Source organism: Eimeria acervulina, genomic scaffold (genome assembly GCF_000499425.1).
Source record: "Eimeria acervulina Houghton genomic scaffold, Eah_scaff185, whole genome shotgun sequence".
Taxonomy (NCBI): Eukaryota; Apicomplexa; class Conoidasida; order Eucoccidiorida; family Eimeriidae; genus Eimeria; species Eimeria acervulina.
In genome coordinates this window covers 1-15,000 of record NW_013548880.1, presented here as the reverse complement: position 1 = coordinate 15,000, position 15,000 = coordinate 1, and the positions used below count along the sequence as shown (strand labels likewise).

The window sequence follows — 15,000 nt, the reverse complement described above, 5'->3', positions numbered from 1 at the left end:
TCAGTGTGCAGGCGTGCTGCTACTTCCCAGTGCTCTGCTGCAGTTGTTGCTGCAAAACCTAGGCCTGCTGCTCTCTTGCTGCTGCTGCTGCTGCTGCTGCTGCTGCTGCAGGGAAGGAGACCTTGAGAGGCTGCGGAGTCTGTCGATAACAGAGGGGTTAGAGGGGCCTAAATGTCTCTTTGCTGCAGCAACCTTCCACGCCAATGCTGCCCTCAAGGCAAGATGCTGCTGCAGCTGCTGGTGCTGCAGTTGCTGCTGTTGCGGGTGCTGCTGCAGCAGCAGCTGCTGCTGCTGCTGCTGTTGCATGATCATCTTTTCATCGCAGTAGGGCGCAGTAGAAAAGAGCAGCAGCAACACCAGCTGTGCTGCTGCTGCTGCTGCTTCCGCCGTTGCTGCTGCTGCCGCTACTGCCTCTACCGTTGTTGTTGCTGCTGCTGCTGCTGCTGCAGTTGTTTACGTTGGATAGCTGGTCTACAGATCACACTCGGCTTTGTCTCCTTCAGTCTTCCCTCTACAGGTAAGCTGAACACAGCAGCAGCAGCAGCAGCAAAAACAGAAGCAGCAGCAGTAGCAGCCGGAGCACAACCACCAGCAGCAGCAGCAGCAGCATCAACGAAATCAGCAGCAGCAGCAGTAGCATGACCACCGCCAACAGAGGTAGAAGCAAAGCGAGCAGCAGCAGCAGCAGCACCAGCACCAGCACCATTAGCACCAACAGCACTAGCAGCAGCAGCAGCAGCAGCAGCAGATGTGTTGTTTTGCTGCTGCTAGGGAGTTGAGTTACTTCGATCCCGACGTAGCGCGCGTCGTTGCAATGCTGCAGCGCCGCTGCAAACTGCTGGAGCCTCTGGCTGCAGAGTTAAACCCTCAATACTACCTGGACCTCGTGTAAACCCTAAACCCTAAACCCTAAACCCTAAACCCCAAGTACAAACCTTCAACCCTATTTCTGAAGCATAAACTCTAAACCCTATTAAACCCTAAACCCTAATCGGATTCAAACATTCCTATAGACTCACGTAGAGTACGGCGTAAGGCATTGCATTTATTGTTTAGGGTTTAGGGTTTAGGGTTTAGGGTTTAGGGTTTGGGGTTCAGACGACAGCTCTGCTACGAGCTGGGAGATGCCTACGAGCAAATTCATATCTGCAAGTGGAGGGGAGAAAAACCCTCAGCAGACGAAGACCTGACGGCAGGTAAACCCTTAGGGTTTAGGGTTTGCGGTTTAGGGTTTAGGGTGTAGGGTTTAGGGTTTAGGGTTTAGGTTGAGCCCTAAACCCTAGACCTCGTTCCCAGGCCCTTGATTCTTCGCAGCGCATTTTAAACCCTCATGGATCTCCTTGCACTGACTAGCCTATTCTCCTGTGGGAACTAGGGTTTAGGGTTTAGGGTTTAGGGTTTAGGGTTTGGGCGTTTCAGAGTTATGCCTAGATGTGCAGAAGGTGCAAGAGGAAGAAATCAATCGTAAGGCGCCGCTGCTGCTGCTGCTGCAGGCACTGCTGCTGCTGCTGCTGCAGACACTGCTGCTGCCAACGCTATTGCTGCTGCTACTACTACTACTACTACTGCTGCTGCTGCTGCTGCTGCTGCTGCAGGGCTGCGCAAGTGTCGGGAGCTGCACGGCTTTGCCGCTCGAAGTGCGCACTACTTCACTCTCTTTATCCGCACATTTGAAATGGTGTGTCTAGGGCTTAGGGTTTAGGGTTTAGGGTTTAGGGTTTGCTGCGCAGCTGGGTATTATTTAGGGTTTAGATGCAGGTCCTGAAAGTAGACATTATTAGGGTTTAGGGTTTAGGGTTTAGGGTTTAGTTTTGCGGAGGTGGGTTCGGTACCCATTCCCCTGGTAGAGGCCCAGTGTTCATTCTTGAGGGTTTAGGGTTTAGGGTTTAGGGTTTAGGGTTTGTGTGCAGCACGGCTGCGAGCCTGTTGCTGAGCTGTCTGCTGAGCTGCGGAGTGCTTTAATATCTGCGAAGATGAAAAGAAGTAAAATGATTGCTCAGATGGGACGAAGCAAACAAGAGTGTCTGGAGTGTATGGCATCTGCCCTTAAAGTAGGGTTTAGGGTTTAGGGTTTAGGGTTTAGAAGGGCTTAACAGGGTTTGCGAGGGTTTCATACGGTTTATAGGGCTTCGGAACTGGGCGTATGAGGGTTTATGAGGGTTTGGTTAGGCTGGTTAGGGTTTAGGGTTTATTAGGGTTTAGGGTTTATTAGGGTTTTGCGGTTAAACAAATACGAAGGCCTTTGCTCCTTCTTCGCTTCACTAGGTTGTCTAGGGTTTAGGGTTTAGGGTTTAATAGGGTTTAGGGTTTACTAGGGTTTAGGGTTTATTAGGGTTTTGGGTTTATTAGGGTTTGGGGTTTACAGGAATACGAAGGCCTTTGCTCTTTCTTCGCTTCATTAGAGGGCTCCGAAGTTGTTGGTTCGCTTCTGCACACCCAGCTAACCCTGGTAAGTTAGGGTTTAGGGTTTAGGGTTTATTAGGGTTTAGGGTTTATTAGGGTTTAGGGTTTAGGGTTTGGGGTTTGCTGCGGTTGCAGTGCCAAGAGACCTGCGCTCTGCTGCGGCTTCGCATCAACAAATTGTGCGACTTGGGAAGATGAAGCAGCAGCAGGAGCAGCAGCAGCAGAGAGGTGAAGCAGCAGCAGCAGCAGCAGAGATGTGAAGCAGCAGCAGCAGCAGCAGCAGCAGCAAGGTGAAGCAGCAGCAGCAGCAGCAGCAGCAGGAGTATCAGTAGCAGCACCAATAGCAGAAGCAGCAGAAAAAACGTGTAGGAGCAGCACCGGCAGCAGCTGCTGCAGCTGCATCAACAGCAACAGAAACACCAAGCAGCAGCAGCAGCAGCTGCTGCTGCTGCTGCAGCTACTGCTGCCTCTATTAGAAGCAGCTGCTGCTTGTGCCGCAGCTAGACGTAGCAGCAGCAGCCGCAAACAGGGCAGTTGCAGCAATGTATTAGGGTTTAGGGTTTTAGGGTTTAGGGTTTCGGGGTTAGGGTTTTGTCTTATTTAGGGTTTGGGGTTTTGTCAAGCGAACAACCTCCGGGGAACGCCCTTTAGGGTTTAGGGTTTAGGGTTTGGGGGCTAGGGTTTAAGGTTTCAAGATTAGAGCTGATGAGCTGACGGGTTAGGGGGTTGATTATAATGCACAGGGGTTGGGGTTTAGGAATTAGGGTTTAGGGTTTAGGGTTTAGGGCTTGGGGTCTAGGGACTAGGGTTTACATTTTAGGGTTTAGGGTTTAGGGTTTAGGACTTAGGGTTTACAATTTAGGGTTTAGATTTTAGGGTTTATGGCTAATTTTTTAGTGTTATTAATTTAGGGTTTAGGGTTTAGTATTTATCTCTTAGGGTTTAAGGGTTATTAGTTAGAGTTTAGCTTTTAGGGTTTAGGATTTAGGGTCTAGGGTTTAGGGTTTAGGGTTTAGAATATAGGGCTCCGCTTTGCTGTTTGCTGGTTCGGGGTTTACGGTAGATTGGCTATGGTTTAGGGTTTAGGGTTTAGGGTTTCTTGTTAATTATTCCCGTTAAAGGGCTTAGTACTAAGGGTTTAGGGTTTTATATCTAGGGTTTAGGGTTTAGGGTTTAGGGTTTATAGTGCCTTCGCCTCTCGGGGCCCCGCAGGGCCCCGGAGGGCCCACAGGGCAATGTTAGGGTTTGGGGTTTAGGGTTTAGGGTTTAGGGTTTAGGGTTTGGGTCTGGCTAGCCAATTACTTTCTCTTATAAATTTTTTTTCTTTATTAAAGGTAGAAGACAAACAACTCTAAACCCTAAACCCTCGTGGAGAGGCCTCGCGGGCCCCACAGCTCCAGCAGCAAACCCTAAACCCTCAAACGCTAAACCCTAAACCCTAAACCCTGATTTTTAAACCCCAAACGTAGGGGCTTCCCAGCCCTTGGGGTTAAAGGGAGGAGGTTTAGGACGAGGATAAGGGTTAAGGGCTAAGGATTCATTGTTTAGGGTTTAGGGTTTAGGGTTTAGGGATTGAACGAAAGATTGAGGGAGCAACGATGTCTGAGCCAAAGGTGAGATTCATCTGCAGCTCCTTCGCGAGGTTGAGGGTTTAGGGTTTAGGGTTTAGGGTTTGCTGTCGGAGGCGTGTAGTTTTGGGTCTCCAGCGCAGGGTTTGTGTGTTTAGGGTTTAGGGTTTAGGGTTTAGGGTTTGTGTTTACAGCGTAAGAAAGGAATCCATGCAAAGAAAAGGGCTTCAGGGGCTGAGGAGGATGAAAGAGAGGCTGTAGCTGTAGGCAACCCTAAACCCTAAACCCTAAACCCTAAACCCTAAACCCTCGTTGCATCACTCGTGTTTGTAGTGAGGCCTTCTTCGACCGCCTTTTGCTTGGGATTTGGGATTTAGGATTTAGGGTTTATCGTTTAGAGTTTAGGGTTTAGGACTTAGGGTTTAGGGTTTAGGGTTTAGGGTTTAGTGTTTAGGGTTTGTGGCTAAGGAGAATGCCTTGGAGTTTGAAGACCCGTACGGCGACGACCTCGATGAAGAGGAGCAGCAGCAGCTGGAGAAGGTGCTGCGGAAGCAGCAAAACAAACAGAAAAAGCAAAACAGCAGCAGCAGCAGCAGCAGCAGCAGCAGCAGCAGCAAGAGAGCAGCGGCAGCAGCAGCAGGATCAGAGGAGGAGTGGAGCGACGCTTCAGATGCTGCTGAGATGCAAGAAGATGAAGACGAAGATGAAGAACAGCAACAACCAGTGAAGGTAGAGTTTAGGGTTTAGGGTTTAGGGTTTAGGGTTTTGCGCTGTGGACCTTGGCAGTTGGGACCTAGGGTTTAGGGTTTAGGGTTTAGGGTTTAGGGTTTAGGGTTTAGGGTTTCTCTGTGCATGGGTTCCGCAGGTTTGGCGTCCTGGAGTTGATAAACTCGCCGACGGTAAGGGCCTCCCAAGGATTTAATTTTAAGGGTCAAGGATTAGGGTTTAGGGTTTAGGGTTTAGGGTTTAGGGTTTAGGGTTTAGGGTTTAGGGTTTAGGGTTTGAGGGTTTAGGGTTTAGGGTTTAGGGTTTAGGGTTTAGGGTTTAGGGTTTAGGGTTTAGGGTTTTGCGTTTGTAGGGGAGGTGCTGGAGTGTCACTCGAGCGCCTACGAATTTCTCCACAAGTTGCAGACATTTTGGCCGTGTCTTTCATTTGATTTTATCCCTGATCAGCTGGGCGCGGTAAACCCTAAACCCTAAACCCTAAACCCTAAACCCTAATGCCTCAACTGTATGGTGTTGGGGTTGATGTTAGCCTTTATACTGTGGAAGAAAGGAACCAGGGTTTCGTGTGCAGCAAGTGATTATACGGGAGAAGACATGCACAAGGGTTTAGGGTTTAGGGTTTAGGGTTTAGGGTTTAGGGTTTGGGGTGTATGTGCAGGTGCGCACGCGGTGTCCCCACACCTGTTATGCTGTCGGGGGTACCCAAAGCGAAGGCCAAAATGATGCTCTGTATATAATGAAGTGGAAGGGTTTGCATAAAACGAAGCATGATGATGATAGCTCTTCTTCTGGAGATGAAGTAAACGAGGGTTTAGGGTTTAGGGTTTAGGGTTTAGGGTTTAGGGTTTAGGGGGTTAAGGGTTTAGGGGGCCTGAAGGGCTACTTCGCCACATGGTTTGCAGCGACAGGCACCCAACACGCAAACACACACGCGGAAAGAAGGGTTTAGGGTTTAGGGCTTAGGGTTTAGGGTTTAGGGTTTAGGGTTTGTCGGTGCAGAGCGAGGAGGAAGAAGGCAGCGATGAAGATGCGCGTTTAGAGCTGCGCATCATTTCTCACAAAGGAGCCGTCAACCGGATCCGTTGCTGCCCTCAGGTTAGGGTTTAGGGTTTAGGGTTTAGGGTTTAGGGTTTGAACATCAGAGGCGGCCATCGGGGAGGAGGATGTTGCCTCAAGCGGCTTGCGGGGGTTGTGGCGAGAAAGGTTGTAGACACTAGTTCATTATCTAGGGTTTAGGGTTTAGGGTTTAGGGTTTAGGGTTTAGGGTTTGCGTGCAGATGCCGCGTATGATTGCCGCTTGGTCGGATTTGGGAGTTGTGGGCGTCTGGGACATCGAAAAACACCTCAAGAGGCTCGATGATCCTGGCGCTGCAGGTTAGGGTTTAGGGTTTAGGGTTTAGGGTTTAGGGTTGAGAGTAGAGAGCTAGGGTTAGGGTTCATGGGGAGTCCCGGGTGCATCCAGGGTTTAGGGTTTAGGGTTTAGGATATCAGAGCAGAGAGTTGGGAAGTTTAGGGTTTGAATTTGGTGTGCAGTATGCGGGGTTTAGGGTTTAGGGTTTAGGGTTTAGGGATAAGGGTTTGGGTGCTGCAGGTCCTCCGCCTGATCCTCATCAAAAGCCGATGTTTGAATTTAAGGGGCACGGAACGGAAGGGTTTGCGATGGATTGGAACCCCGTCCACGTAGGGATTTAGGGTTTAGGGTTTAGGGTTTAGGGTTTAGGGTTTAGGGTTTAGGGTTTAGGGTTTGGATGGATACTGCACATCGGTGGTTCGTTGGGGTGTATGCGCGTGTTTCCTGTGAGTGAAGAGGAGGAGGGCCTTTAGGGCGTGTGTATTCAGAAATTAGGGTTTAGGGTTTAGGGTTTAGGGTTTAGGGTTTAGGGTTTAGGGTTTTGGGGTGTATATGCAGCTCGGCCGTCTGTTGACAGGAGACACCTCAGGGCAGGTGTTTCTGTGGCTTCCCCGCGAAGGCGGTTGGAGTGTACAGCGATTAGATGCTGCTTCAGGAATTAATAGCAATAAGACGGGCAGAGATAAGCTCAATAAACAAAAGCAGCAAAGCAGCAGCAGCAGCAGCAGCAACCCCACAGTAGAAGAAGTACAGTGGAAGCCCTTAGAAGAAGCGCAAGGAGAAATATTTGCTGCTGCCTCTGACGATGGTTCTATTAAGTGAGTGAGGGTTTATTTCTTTTCAAACCCTAGGGTTTAGGGTTTAGGGTTCAGGGTTTAGGGTTCAGGGTTTAGGGTTTAGGGTTTAGGGAGCCCTCTTCCGTGCAACACGCGCGTCTCCCCCCACCCTTAAACCCTAAACCCTAACCCCCAAACTGTAGCACCGAAACCCTAACCCCTATCCCACACCCCCTTAACCCTAAACCCTAAACCCTAGGCCCTAACCCCTATCCCACACCCCCTGAACCCTAAACCCTAAGCCCTAAACCCTAGGCCCTAACCCCTATCCCACACCCCCTGAACCGCAAACCCTAAACCCTAAACCCTAGGCCCTAACCCCTATCCCACCCCCCCTGAACCGTAAACCCTAAACCCTAAACCCTAAACCCTAATAAGTGTATGTATATGTTTGTTTGTTTGTTTGTTTGTTTAGGCTGTGGGATTTGCGCGCTGGGGGTTGTGGTTTATGCGCTTGTTTATTGAGTGCAAGCAAAGCCGACGTAAACTCTATTTCTTTTTCTACATTAAATCAAAACCTTCTTCTGTCTGGCGATGAAGAGGGTTTAATTAGGGTTTATGATTTAAGATACACCGAAATGCCTCTCGCGGAGATGAACTGGCACTCCCAACCCATCACCGTACAAACCCTAAACCCTAAACCCTAAACCCTAAACCCTAAACCCTAGCAGCCCTGACAAAGCGCAATGTTTACTGCTGCATTAGAACGAAACCACAAAATACTGACCCTTCATACACCCCTAATTCAATCGAGTAACACACAGCCACACACAAAAACCACCAGAGGTGAGGGTTTAGGGTTTAGGGTTTAGGGTTTAGGGTTTGTGCGTACAGTGTGTGGGGTGGCATCCCGGAGATGAAGCGGTTTTTGCTGCTTCGTCTTTAGACGACTCTCTTTCTCTTTGGGATTTGTCTGTCGAGAGGGAGAAGAGTGCGCAATCCCAAGGTGAGAATAAATACCCCTTTTAGAGTTTAGGGTTTAGGGTTTAGGGTTTAGGGTTTGGGGTTTATGATATCATCATCGTAGAATATTCCGTTTGCTCGAACGGGGGTCTGTCTACTCGTTTAGGGTTTAGGGTTTAGGGTTTAGGGTTTCCGGCGAATTAATAAATTATTAATAAATAATTAATAAATAATTAATAAATAATTAATAAAATATTAAATAAATAAATAAATAAATATTGCGTGCTCGCGACAATAAAATTTTTTTTTATCTGCATGGCGGCGCCTCGCCCATCAAAATATTCGTGTGAGAATAAACAACCCTAGCAAAGTAGTTAAATACCTAAATAAATAAATAAATAAATTAATAAATTAATTAATTAATTAATTGTTTACTGTTTTGTTTGTTTTTAGAAGAGGATCTACCTGAACAGCTGATGTTTATTCACGGAGGGCAATCACACATTTCAGAATTTCGCTTCCACGCGCAAATCCCCGGGTGTATCGGCACCACTGCAAGCGATGGATTTAATGTATTTAAGACCTGCAATATATAATTATAATATTAATTATATTAATAATAATATTATTATTATTATTTATATTATTAATATTATTATTCTCTATCAGATAAGCGGAGTGCGATGGGGAGGGTATATATGCACATGAAGCATCAGCAGCAAATGCAACAGCAATAGCAGCACCAATAAAAGATGCAGCAGCAAATTTGGCTTGGGATGCAGCAGATGCTGCTGCTGTTGCTGTATGCTGGCTGCAGCGAGAAGGCGGCAGCAAACAAACGGTGCTGCACCGCAGCAGCAGCAGCAACAGAAACAGCAGCAACAGCAGCAAAAAGCGCATTAGGAGCGCAGCACGCGGAGAATTTCAGCAGCAGCAGCAGCAGCAGCAACTTTGGGTTTTGCTGCTGCTGCTCCTGCCGCCGCCGCTGCTATCCAAACCGCTGCCGCACTGCAGCAGCTGATACCCATGCCTGTGTTCATATGGTGGAATTGCTGCTGCTGTGAACGAGGAACAACAACAGCAGCATGTAAACTGCAGCAACAGCAGCAGCAATATGCTGTGTTGCTGCGGTGTTGCTCGAAGGCAGAGCAATGTATACCAAAACTCTTCTGTCTCTTAGGGGTGTTTGGGATTTAATGTCTACGGTTTACAATTTACGGCTGAGGGTTTAGCGTTTAGGGTTTAGGGTTTAGGGTTTAGGGTTTACAGGAGGTTGTGCGCGCGCCCGGGTTCGATTCGCAGCAGGGGTTGTCTACAGTCTGTGTTCGGAGCTTTTTGTGTATATTTCGGGTATTTAATTATTAAATAAATTTAATTAATAATTAATTTGTTTATTTAATTATTTTATTTACATAAATTTCCGCGTTTATAGCAGAGAACGAGAGAAAAGAACGGCTTTAGCTGCCGCCCCCTCACCAGTGGACATCTGCTGTTTTTCTGTTGTTGTTTTTTATTTATTTAATTTTATTTAATTTTAAATATTATTTGAAATGCAGAAAACGTTTTAATTTATTATATTTCGAAAAAATATAATTAAATGCCTCTACTTCTCTCGCCACGAAAATCCGTGCATATTTTGCAGCGCTGGCCAGCGCAGCGGCGTTGAAGCGGGCGCGGTAGAGGGCATCATTTAATAGTAATATGTCTGAAAAGAAATAATTTTTGCAATTGAAAATAAGAAAAAAACAGAAAAAAAGGTTTTAAAATGAAATTTAAAACGATAAAAGAAGGTAGAATCTGCTGCCGCCTACAGCTGAGTACCACCTGCCGCCGAGCGTTGTTGTTGCGGTGTATGTACAGCAGCCGCAGCAACACATACTTTGTGCTCTGAATGTGAGATTAGGAGTTAAATATAGAAATAAAAAGAGAATTTAGAGTGTATATTCATCAAAAAGCTTCTTTTTATTGTGACGGATTTGGCTTTTACGCTTTTTAACCCTCTTTCTTCGATTAAATCTCTATTTAACCTCTCATCTGCTGCTGCTGCTGCAGCTGTCAGTACAGCAGGCGCTAGCACGTAGCAGTCTCTTCTTCCTTTGTTTATTTTATCTTCTTTTCTTTTTTTTTCTTTGTCCTTTTACTTACTTTCCATCTCCCCAGCTGCGGTCTCGTGTACGTACACCTGCCGCTACACCTCTTCCCTCAACTCCGCTTGGTTTAGGGTTTAGGGTTTAGGGTTTAGGGTTTAGCTAACCAATGTCTGAACAGCAGGAGCAGCAGCCCCATCCAGACCTTTCAGCTGATATGGAAGGATGGGGTATTTCTAAGCCCCCTTCGATTAAAGAGAGCTTGAAGCGCCGCATGCGGAGCGGCTACTGCAGCAGCTGCTGCAGCTGCAGCAGCAGCAGCAACGGCAGCAGCAGCAGCGGCAGCTGCAAAGGTGATTCCGAGGTTGGCTGCCCTTCTTCTCTCAAACTTGGGGAGTGTATAACCTGCAACAAATCGGAGAGGCTGCACTCGAGATTGTTTGCTGCAACAGCAACAGCAGAACCACCAGCAGGAGCAGCAGGAGCAGCAGCAACAACAACAGCAGCAGCAGCAGCAGAAGGCACAGCTGGACATGTGCAGGCTCGTATTCGCCCTCTCTCTCGCATTCACTCGCAGCAGCAGCAGCAGCAGCAACAGCAGCAGCAGCGGAAGGCCTTAGTGAATGGATTGAAGAGAGAGTTGCGAAGCTGTATACAGCGTCTTCGCTGTTGTTTATCATCTCTTTTGCGTCTGCTGCATCTATGTTGTTTGCTGCTAACCCCTCTAATTATTTGTTTGCTGCTGTGGGGACCCGCATTATTTGCTGCTCTGCCGATTACCGCTCGGCAGCTGTCTTTGCTGCTGTTTCCTGGTTTGAAAGTTGTCGCATCCTCTTCTTCATCTGCTGCTTCTTTTTCTTCATTTGCTTCTCCTTCATCTCCTTCTGATGCTTCATTTGATGTTTTATCTCTGCTCAAATCCTTCGTACCATTTACTCACCAGCAGCAGCAGCAGCAGCAGCAGCAGCAGCAGCAGCAGCAGCAGTTGCTGGGGAACGCGGCGGATTTGTGCATGCAGCAGCAGATAGCAGCAGCAGCAGAAGCAGGTGATACATCTCCCTCAGCAGCAGCAGCAGCAGCAGCAGCAAACTGCCCGTTGCCTTCTGTTGAAGAGTTAAAAGCAGAGTTTAGAACTCTGCTATCTCCGCCTCTTGCTGCTCCTGCTGCTCTGCTGCAGCACGCAGAGGAGTTCAAGCAGCAAATAGAAGAAGTAATAGACGGGGTGTATATAGCAGTCGGCTTTGCTTTATCAAATACAATTATTATACAAGCTAAGGCCGGTGTTATTATCGTAGACACTACAGAAAACCCTCAAACTATGAAAACTATCTTTAACCAGTGGAGAGCTATGGCCAAACAAAAACGCAAAAAACTTCTGCTGCAGCAGAAGCAACAGCAGCAGCAGCAGCAGCAGCAGGGAGAGCAACAGCAGCAGCAGCAGCAGCAGCAGCAGGGAGAGCAGCAGCAGGGAGCCGAGGCAGGCGCAACGCAGCAGCAGCAACAGCTTGAGCAGCAGCATCAACCTTTCGCGGATCAGCAGCAGCAACAACAGCAGCAACAACAGCAGCAGCAGGAGCAGCAGCAGCAGGAGCAGCAGCAGCAGCAGCAGCAGGTCGAAGATGAAGATTTGGAGAACATAGAAATAGAAGACAGGGTTTTAGCGATAATATATACACATTATCATACAGACCACACATACGGTGCTTCTGCGGTTTATGAAGAAGGGCTGACAGAAGTAATCGCACATAAAACAACAAAAGAAGAGCTGCAGAAGATAATATCAGCAACATCAGGAAGCACATATCGTAGAGGCATGAGACAATTTGGGGTGTACATACACCCGAAAGATTTTATACATGCAGGCATTGGACAGTCGCTGCAGTTTAATTCACAGACAGAAATAGGGTTTGTGCTGCCGACAAGAATAATAAAAGAAGAAGAAGAGAGAATTACTGTAGGAGGTGTACAAATGCTGCTGCTGCATGCACCTGGAGAGACTCGCGACCATATAATAATATATATCCCTCATCTAAGAGTTTTAATATCTGGAGATAATCTTTATAAAGCATTTCCTAATGTATATGCAGTTCGAGGGACAGAGACGAGAGATTGTTTAATCTGGATCAACTCTTTAGAACGCATGCGTTTGCTGCAGCCTTTGCTGCTGCTGCCTGGTCATGGGAGGCCTCTTAAAGGTGAAGAGCTTATTTATAAAACAATTACAGACTATAGAGATGCGTTACAGTATGTGCATGACCAAACATTAAGACAAATTAATAAGGGTGTCCCTATACACCACACTGCGCATGCATTAGCCCTGCCTATACACCTGAAACACAGCCCCTATCTTCAACCTTTCTATGGCGATCTTTCGTTTGCAATTCGAGGTATATTTAGTCATTACTTTGGCTGGTTTAGCGGAGATCCTGAAGATCTGCTGCCGCTGCAGCAGCAGCAGCATGCGCAGCTGCTGCTGCTCCTTGCAGGCAGCAGCGAAGCTTTATTACAGAAAACTTTACTCGCACTTCGCAATGGTCAGACGCACTGGGGGCTTCATCTTGCTGCTGCTGCACATACACTTCAACCCGATAATACAGCAGCAAAACTACTTAAAGTTATTTCTCTTAGAGCACTTGCTGCCCAGCAAACTGCTGCAACAGGTACTTACTCTTCCTCCTCCTGCTGCTGCTGCTGCTGCTGCTGCTGTTGCTGCTGTAGCTGTTGTTGCTGCTGTCGCTCTTACTGCTGTTGCTGTTGCTGTGGCTGATGCTGTCGCCGTTGCTGCTGCTGTATATATATATATATATGTATATATATACAATATATGCATATATATATATATATAATAATTATTAATTTAATTTCTAATAAATAATTAAATTAATTAATTTATTTATTTGTTCATTGGTTTACTGCTTAGCCATGCATTATCTATATATTTATTTTTTGTTTATCTATCCTTTTATTATTTATTTATTTATTTATTTAATTTATTTATTTATTTATTTATTTATTTATTTATTTGTTTGTTTGTTTGTTTGTGTAGCGAGGAATTGGCTGCTGACGGCAGCACTCGAGACTGAAGGTGTGCTGCAGTTGTCTCTGGGGGAGCAGCAGAAGAAGCATTTGCTGCAGCAGCTGTCGCTGCAGCAGATATTTGATTTGCTGCCTGTAAGACTAAACCCAGAAGCAGCAGCAGATCTAGAGGCCCTAGTTCTATTTAAATTTGCTGCTGAGCCGCAGCAGAAGCAGCAAAAGCAGCAGCAGCAGCAGCAGCAGCAGCAAAAACAACACCAACAGCAGTCCAACGACGATTCAGCAGAACCCCAACAGGAGCAGGAGCAGCAGCAACAGCAGCAAAAAGAGCAGCAGGAGCAGCAACAGCAGCAGCAGCAGCAGGAGCAGCAGCAGCGGCAGCAGCAGCAGGAAGAAGAGCACTGCGTGCACTTTAGAAGAGGGATAGTATACACCCGAGCTGTCTGTGAAAGGACACCTGATGTAATTGTGCATACAAGTGCAGCGACCTGGAAAGGCATTGTCTCAAGAAGCATACGAGTTGCTGCTGCAGCAGCAAAGGGGGATATTAGGGTTCAAGGCAACCTTATGCTGCTAGTTCAGTGTCTTGCTGCTGTTGAATTAGATTCTGATTAATTTGGGCTGCTGCTCCTGCTGCTCCTGCTGCACATGCTGCTGCTGCTGGTCTTGGTGATAGGCCTGCTGCTGCTGCTGATGCTGTTGCTGTTGCTGGTGCTGTTGCTGCTGGTGTGCTTGCTGATACAGCACAAACAGCAATGCTGCAACAGGCAGAAGCAGCAGCAGCAACAGCTGCAGCAATGGCAGCAGCAGCAGCAACGGCAGCAACAGCTGCCAAGAACAGCAGCATTTATTGCTTCTCACCCCCGTAGAGAAGAGACTGCTGCTGCTGTTGCTGCGTTAGCACAGCAGCAACAGCAAATCGCCCTTTCTAGAGAGCTGAGCCGGAGACAGAAACCGGAAGGCTTTTTCATTAAAACTGGAACAAGGGGTTTAGGGTTTAGGGTTTAGGGTTTAGGGTTTAGGGTTTAGGGTTTAGGGTTTAGGGGTTAGGGGTTAGGGGTTAGGGTTTAGGGTTTAGGGTTAGAGTTTAGGGTTAGGGTTTAGGCTTAGCGGTTAGGGGTTAGGGTTAGCGGTTAGGGTTAGGGTTTAGGATTAGGGTTTGAGGTTTAGGGTTTAGGGTTTAGGGTTGGGGTTTAGGGTTTAGAGTGTATGTAGACGGTGTTGCAGAGTATTGATGGGCGAGCTGAGTTGTATGTATAATAAACTAAAAGGAGTTTAATTAAATAATTAAATAATCAATTAATTAATTAATTAATTAAATTTGTTTATTTAAATATTATTTGAGTTATGTTATTATATTATTATCATCATACACCTGGCCAACTGACTTCAGCGGCGTAGCTGCACGAAATATAACGCAAAAAATAATTATTTAACTTAATTAAATAAACTAAATTGAAATTAAAACAAATAATTAATTAAAATTAAATTTTATTTTCATTTTGCACGAAGAAAAAGAGAAAAACACCAGCGGTCTGGCTGTCGTTGGTTCGGGTGTATAGGGAGCTAAGATTTTTGAGTTTTTTTGTATATTCTCTTGAAATATCTTAAAAATAAATTATTAAATTAATTATTATTAATATTAATATATATCTAAAAGGAAAAAACAAACAAATATGATACAAACACTGCACAGCAGCAACCGCTGCTCTTCATGTTGCATCATAAACAGCAGGCTGTCTTGTGCTGTTTTGTTGCGAGTTCTTCTTTGTATGAAATAATTCTTTTTATTGATTCTTTTTAATATATATATTATATTTATTATATTTATATTATAATATATTATAATATATCATATTAATAAAAAAGAAACAAAGGTATTCTCTGCTCTCTTCGCTGACTGCCGCCATACAACACGGCAGGCTAACAAATATTAAAACGAAGAAAATGTGACGAAAATAAAATTAAAATTAAAATTAAAATTAAAATAATTAAACAAAAAACAAAAATCAAAATAAAAAAGAAGAAGAAGAAGAAGAAGAAGAAGAAGAAGAAGAAGAAGAAGAAGAAGAAGAAGAAGAAGAAGAAGA

General features: G+C 46.0%; 3 protein-coding genes across 3 annotated transcripts in view; all 3 read left to right on the top strand.

Moving 5' to 3' along the window:
• Positions 1-2,663, top strand: part of EAH_00023890 (Wd repeat protein, putative) — a gene marked incomplete at both ends in the record, with an annotated part of 7,071 nt that extends 4,408 nt beyond the window's left edge. Inside the window, 8 exons of the mRNA XM_013393110.1 lie at positions 112-156; positions 772-888; positions 1,099-1,196; positions 1,420-1,464; positions 1,596-1,678; positions 1,911-2,051; positions 2,366-2,420; positions 2,539-2,663. Coding sequence (XP_013248564.1) covers positions 112-156; positions 772-888; positions 1,099-1,196; positions 1,420-1,464; positions 1,596-1,678; positions 1,911-2,051; positions 2,366-2,420; positions 2,539-2,663 — 709 coding nt within the window. The remainder of the gene's footprint in view (positions 1-111; positions 157-771; positions 889-1,098; positions 1,197-1,419; positions 1,465-1,595; positions 1,679-1,910; positions 2,052-2,365; positions 2,421-2,538) is intronic.
• Positions 2,664-4,001: 1,338 nt separating this feature from the next.
• Positions 4,002-8,690, top strand: EAH_00023880 (hypothetical protein; the record flags this gene model as incomplete). The annotated part of the gene is made up of 13 exons (XM_013393109.1): positions 4,002-4,016; positions 4,166-4,234; positions 4,440-4,700; positions 4,837-4,870; positions 5,050-5,153; positions 5,356-5,496; positions 5,697-5,792; positions 5,975-6,071; positions 6,289-6,377; positions 6,607-6,866; positions 7,300-7,366; positions 7,719-7,830; positions 8,605-8,690. The coding sequence occupies 13 exons, from the start codon at positions 4,002-4,004 to the stop codon at positions 8,688-8,690; spliced, it is 1,431 nt and encodes a 476-aa protein (XP_013248563.1).
• A 1,401-nt stretch (positions 8,691-10,091) lies between these two features.
• Positions 10,092-13,525, top strand: EAH_00023870 (alkyl sulfatase, putative; the record flags this gene model as incomplete). Its single annotated transcript, XM_013393108.1, has 2 exons — positions 10,092-11,574; positions 12,921-13,525. The coding sequence occupies 2 exons, from the start codon at positions 10,092-10,094 to the stop codon at positions 13,523-13,525; spliced, it is 2,088 nt and encodes a 695-aa protein (XP_013248562.1).
• Positions 13,526-15,000: the final 1,475 nt, after the last annotated feature.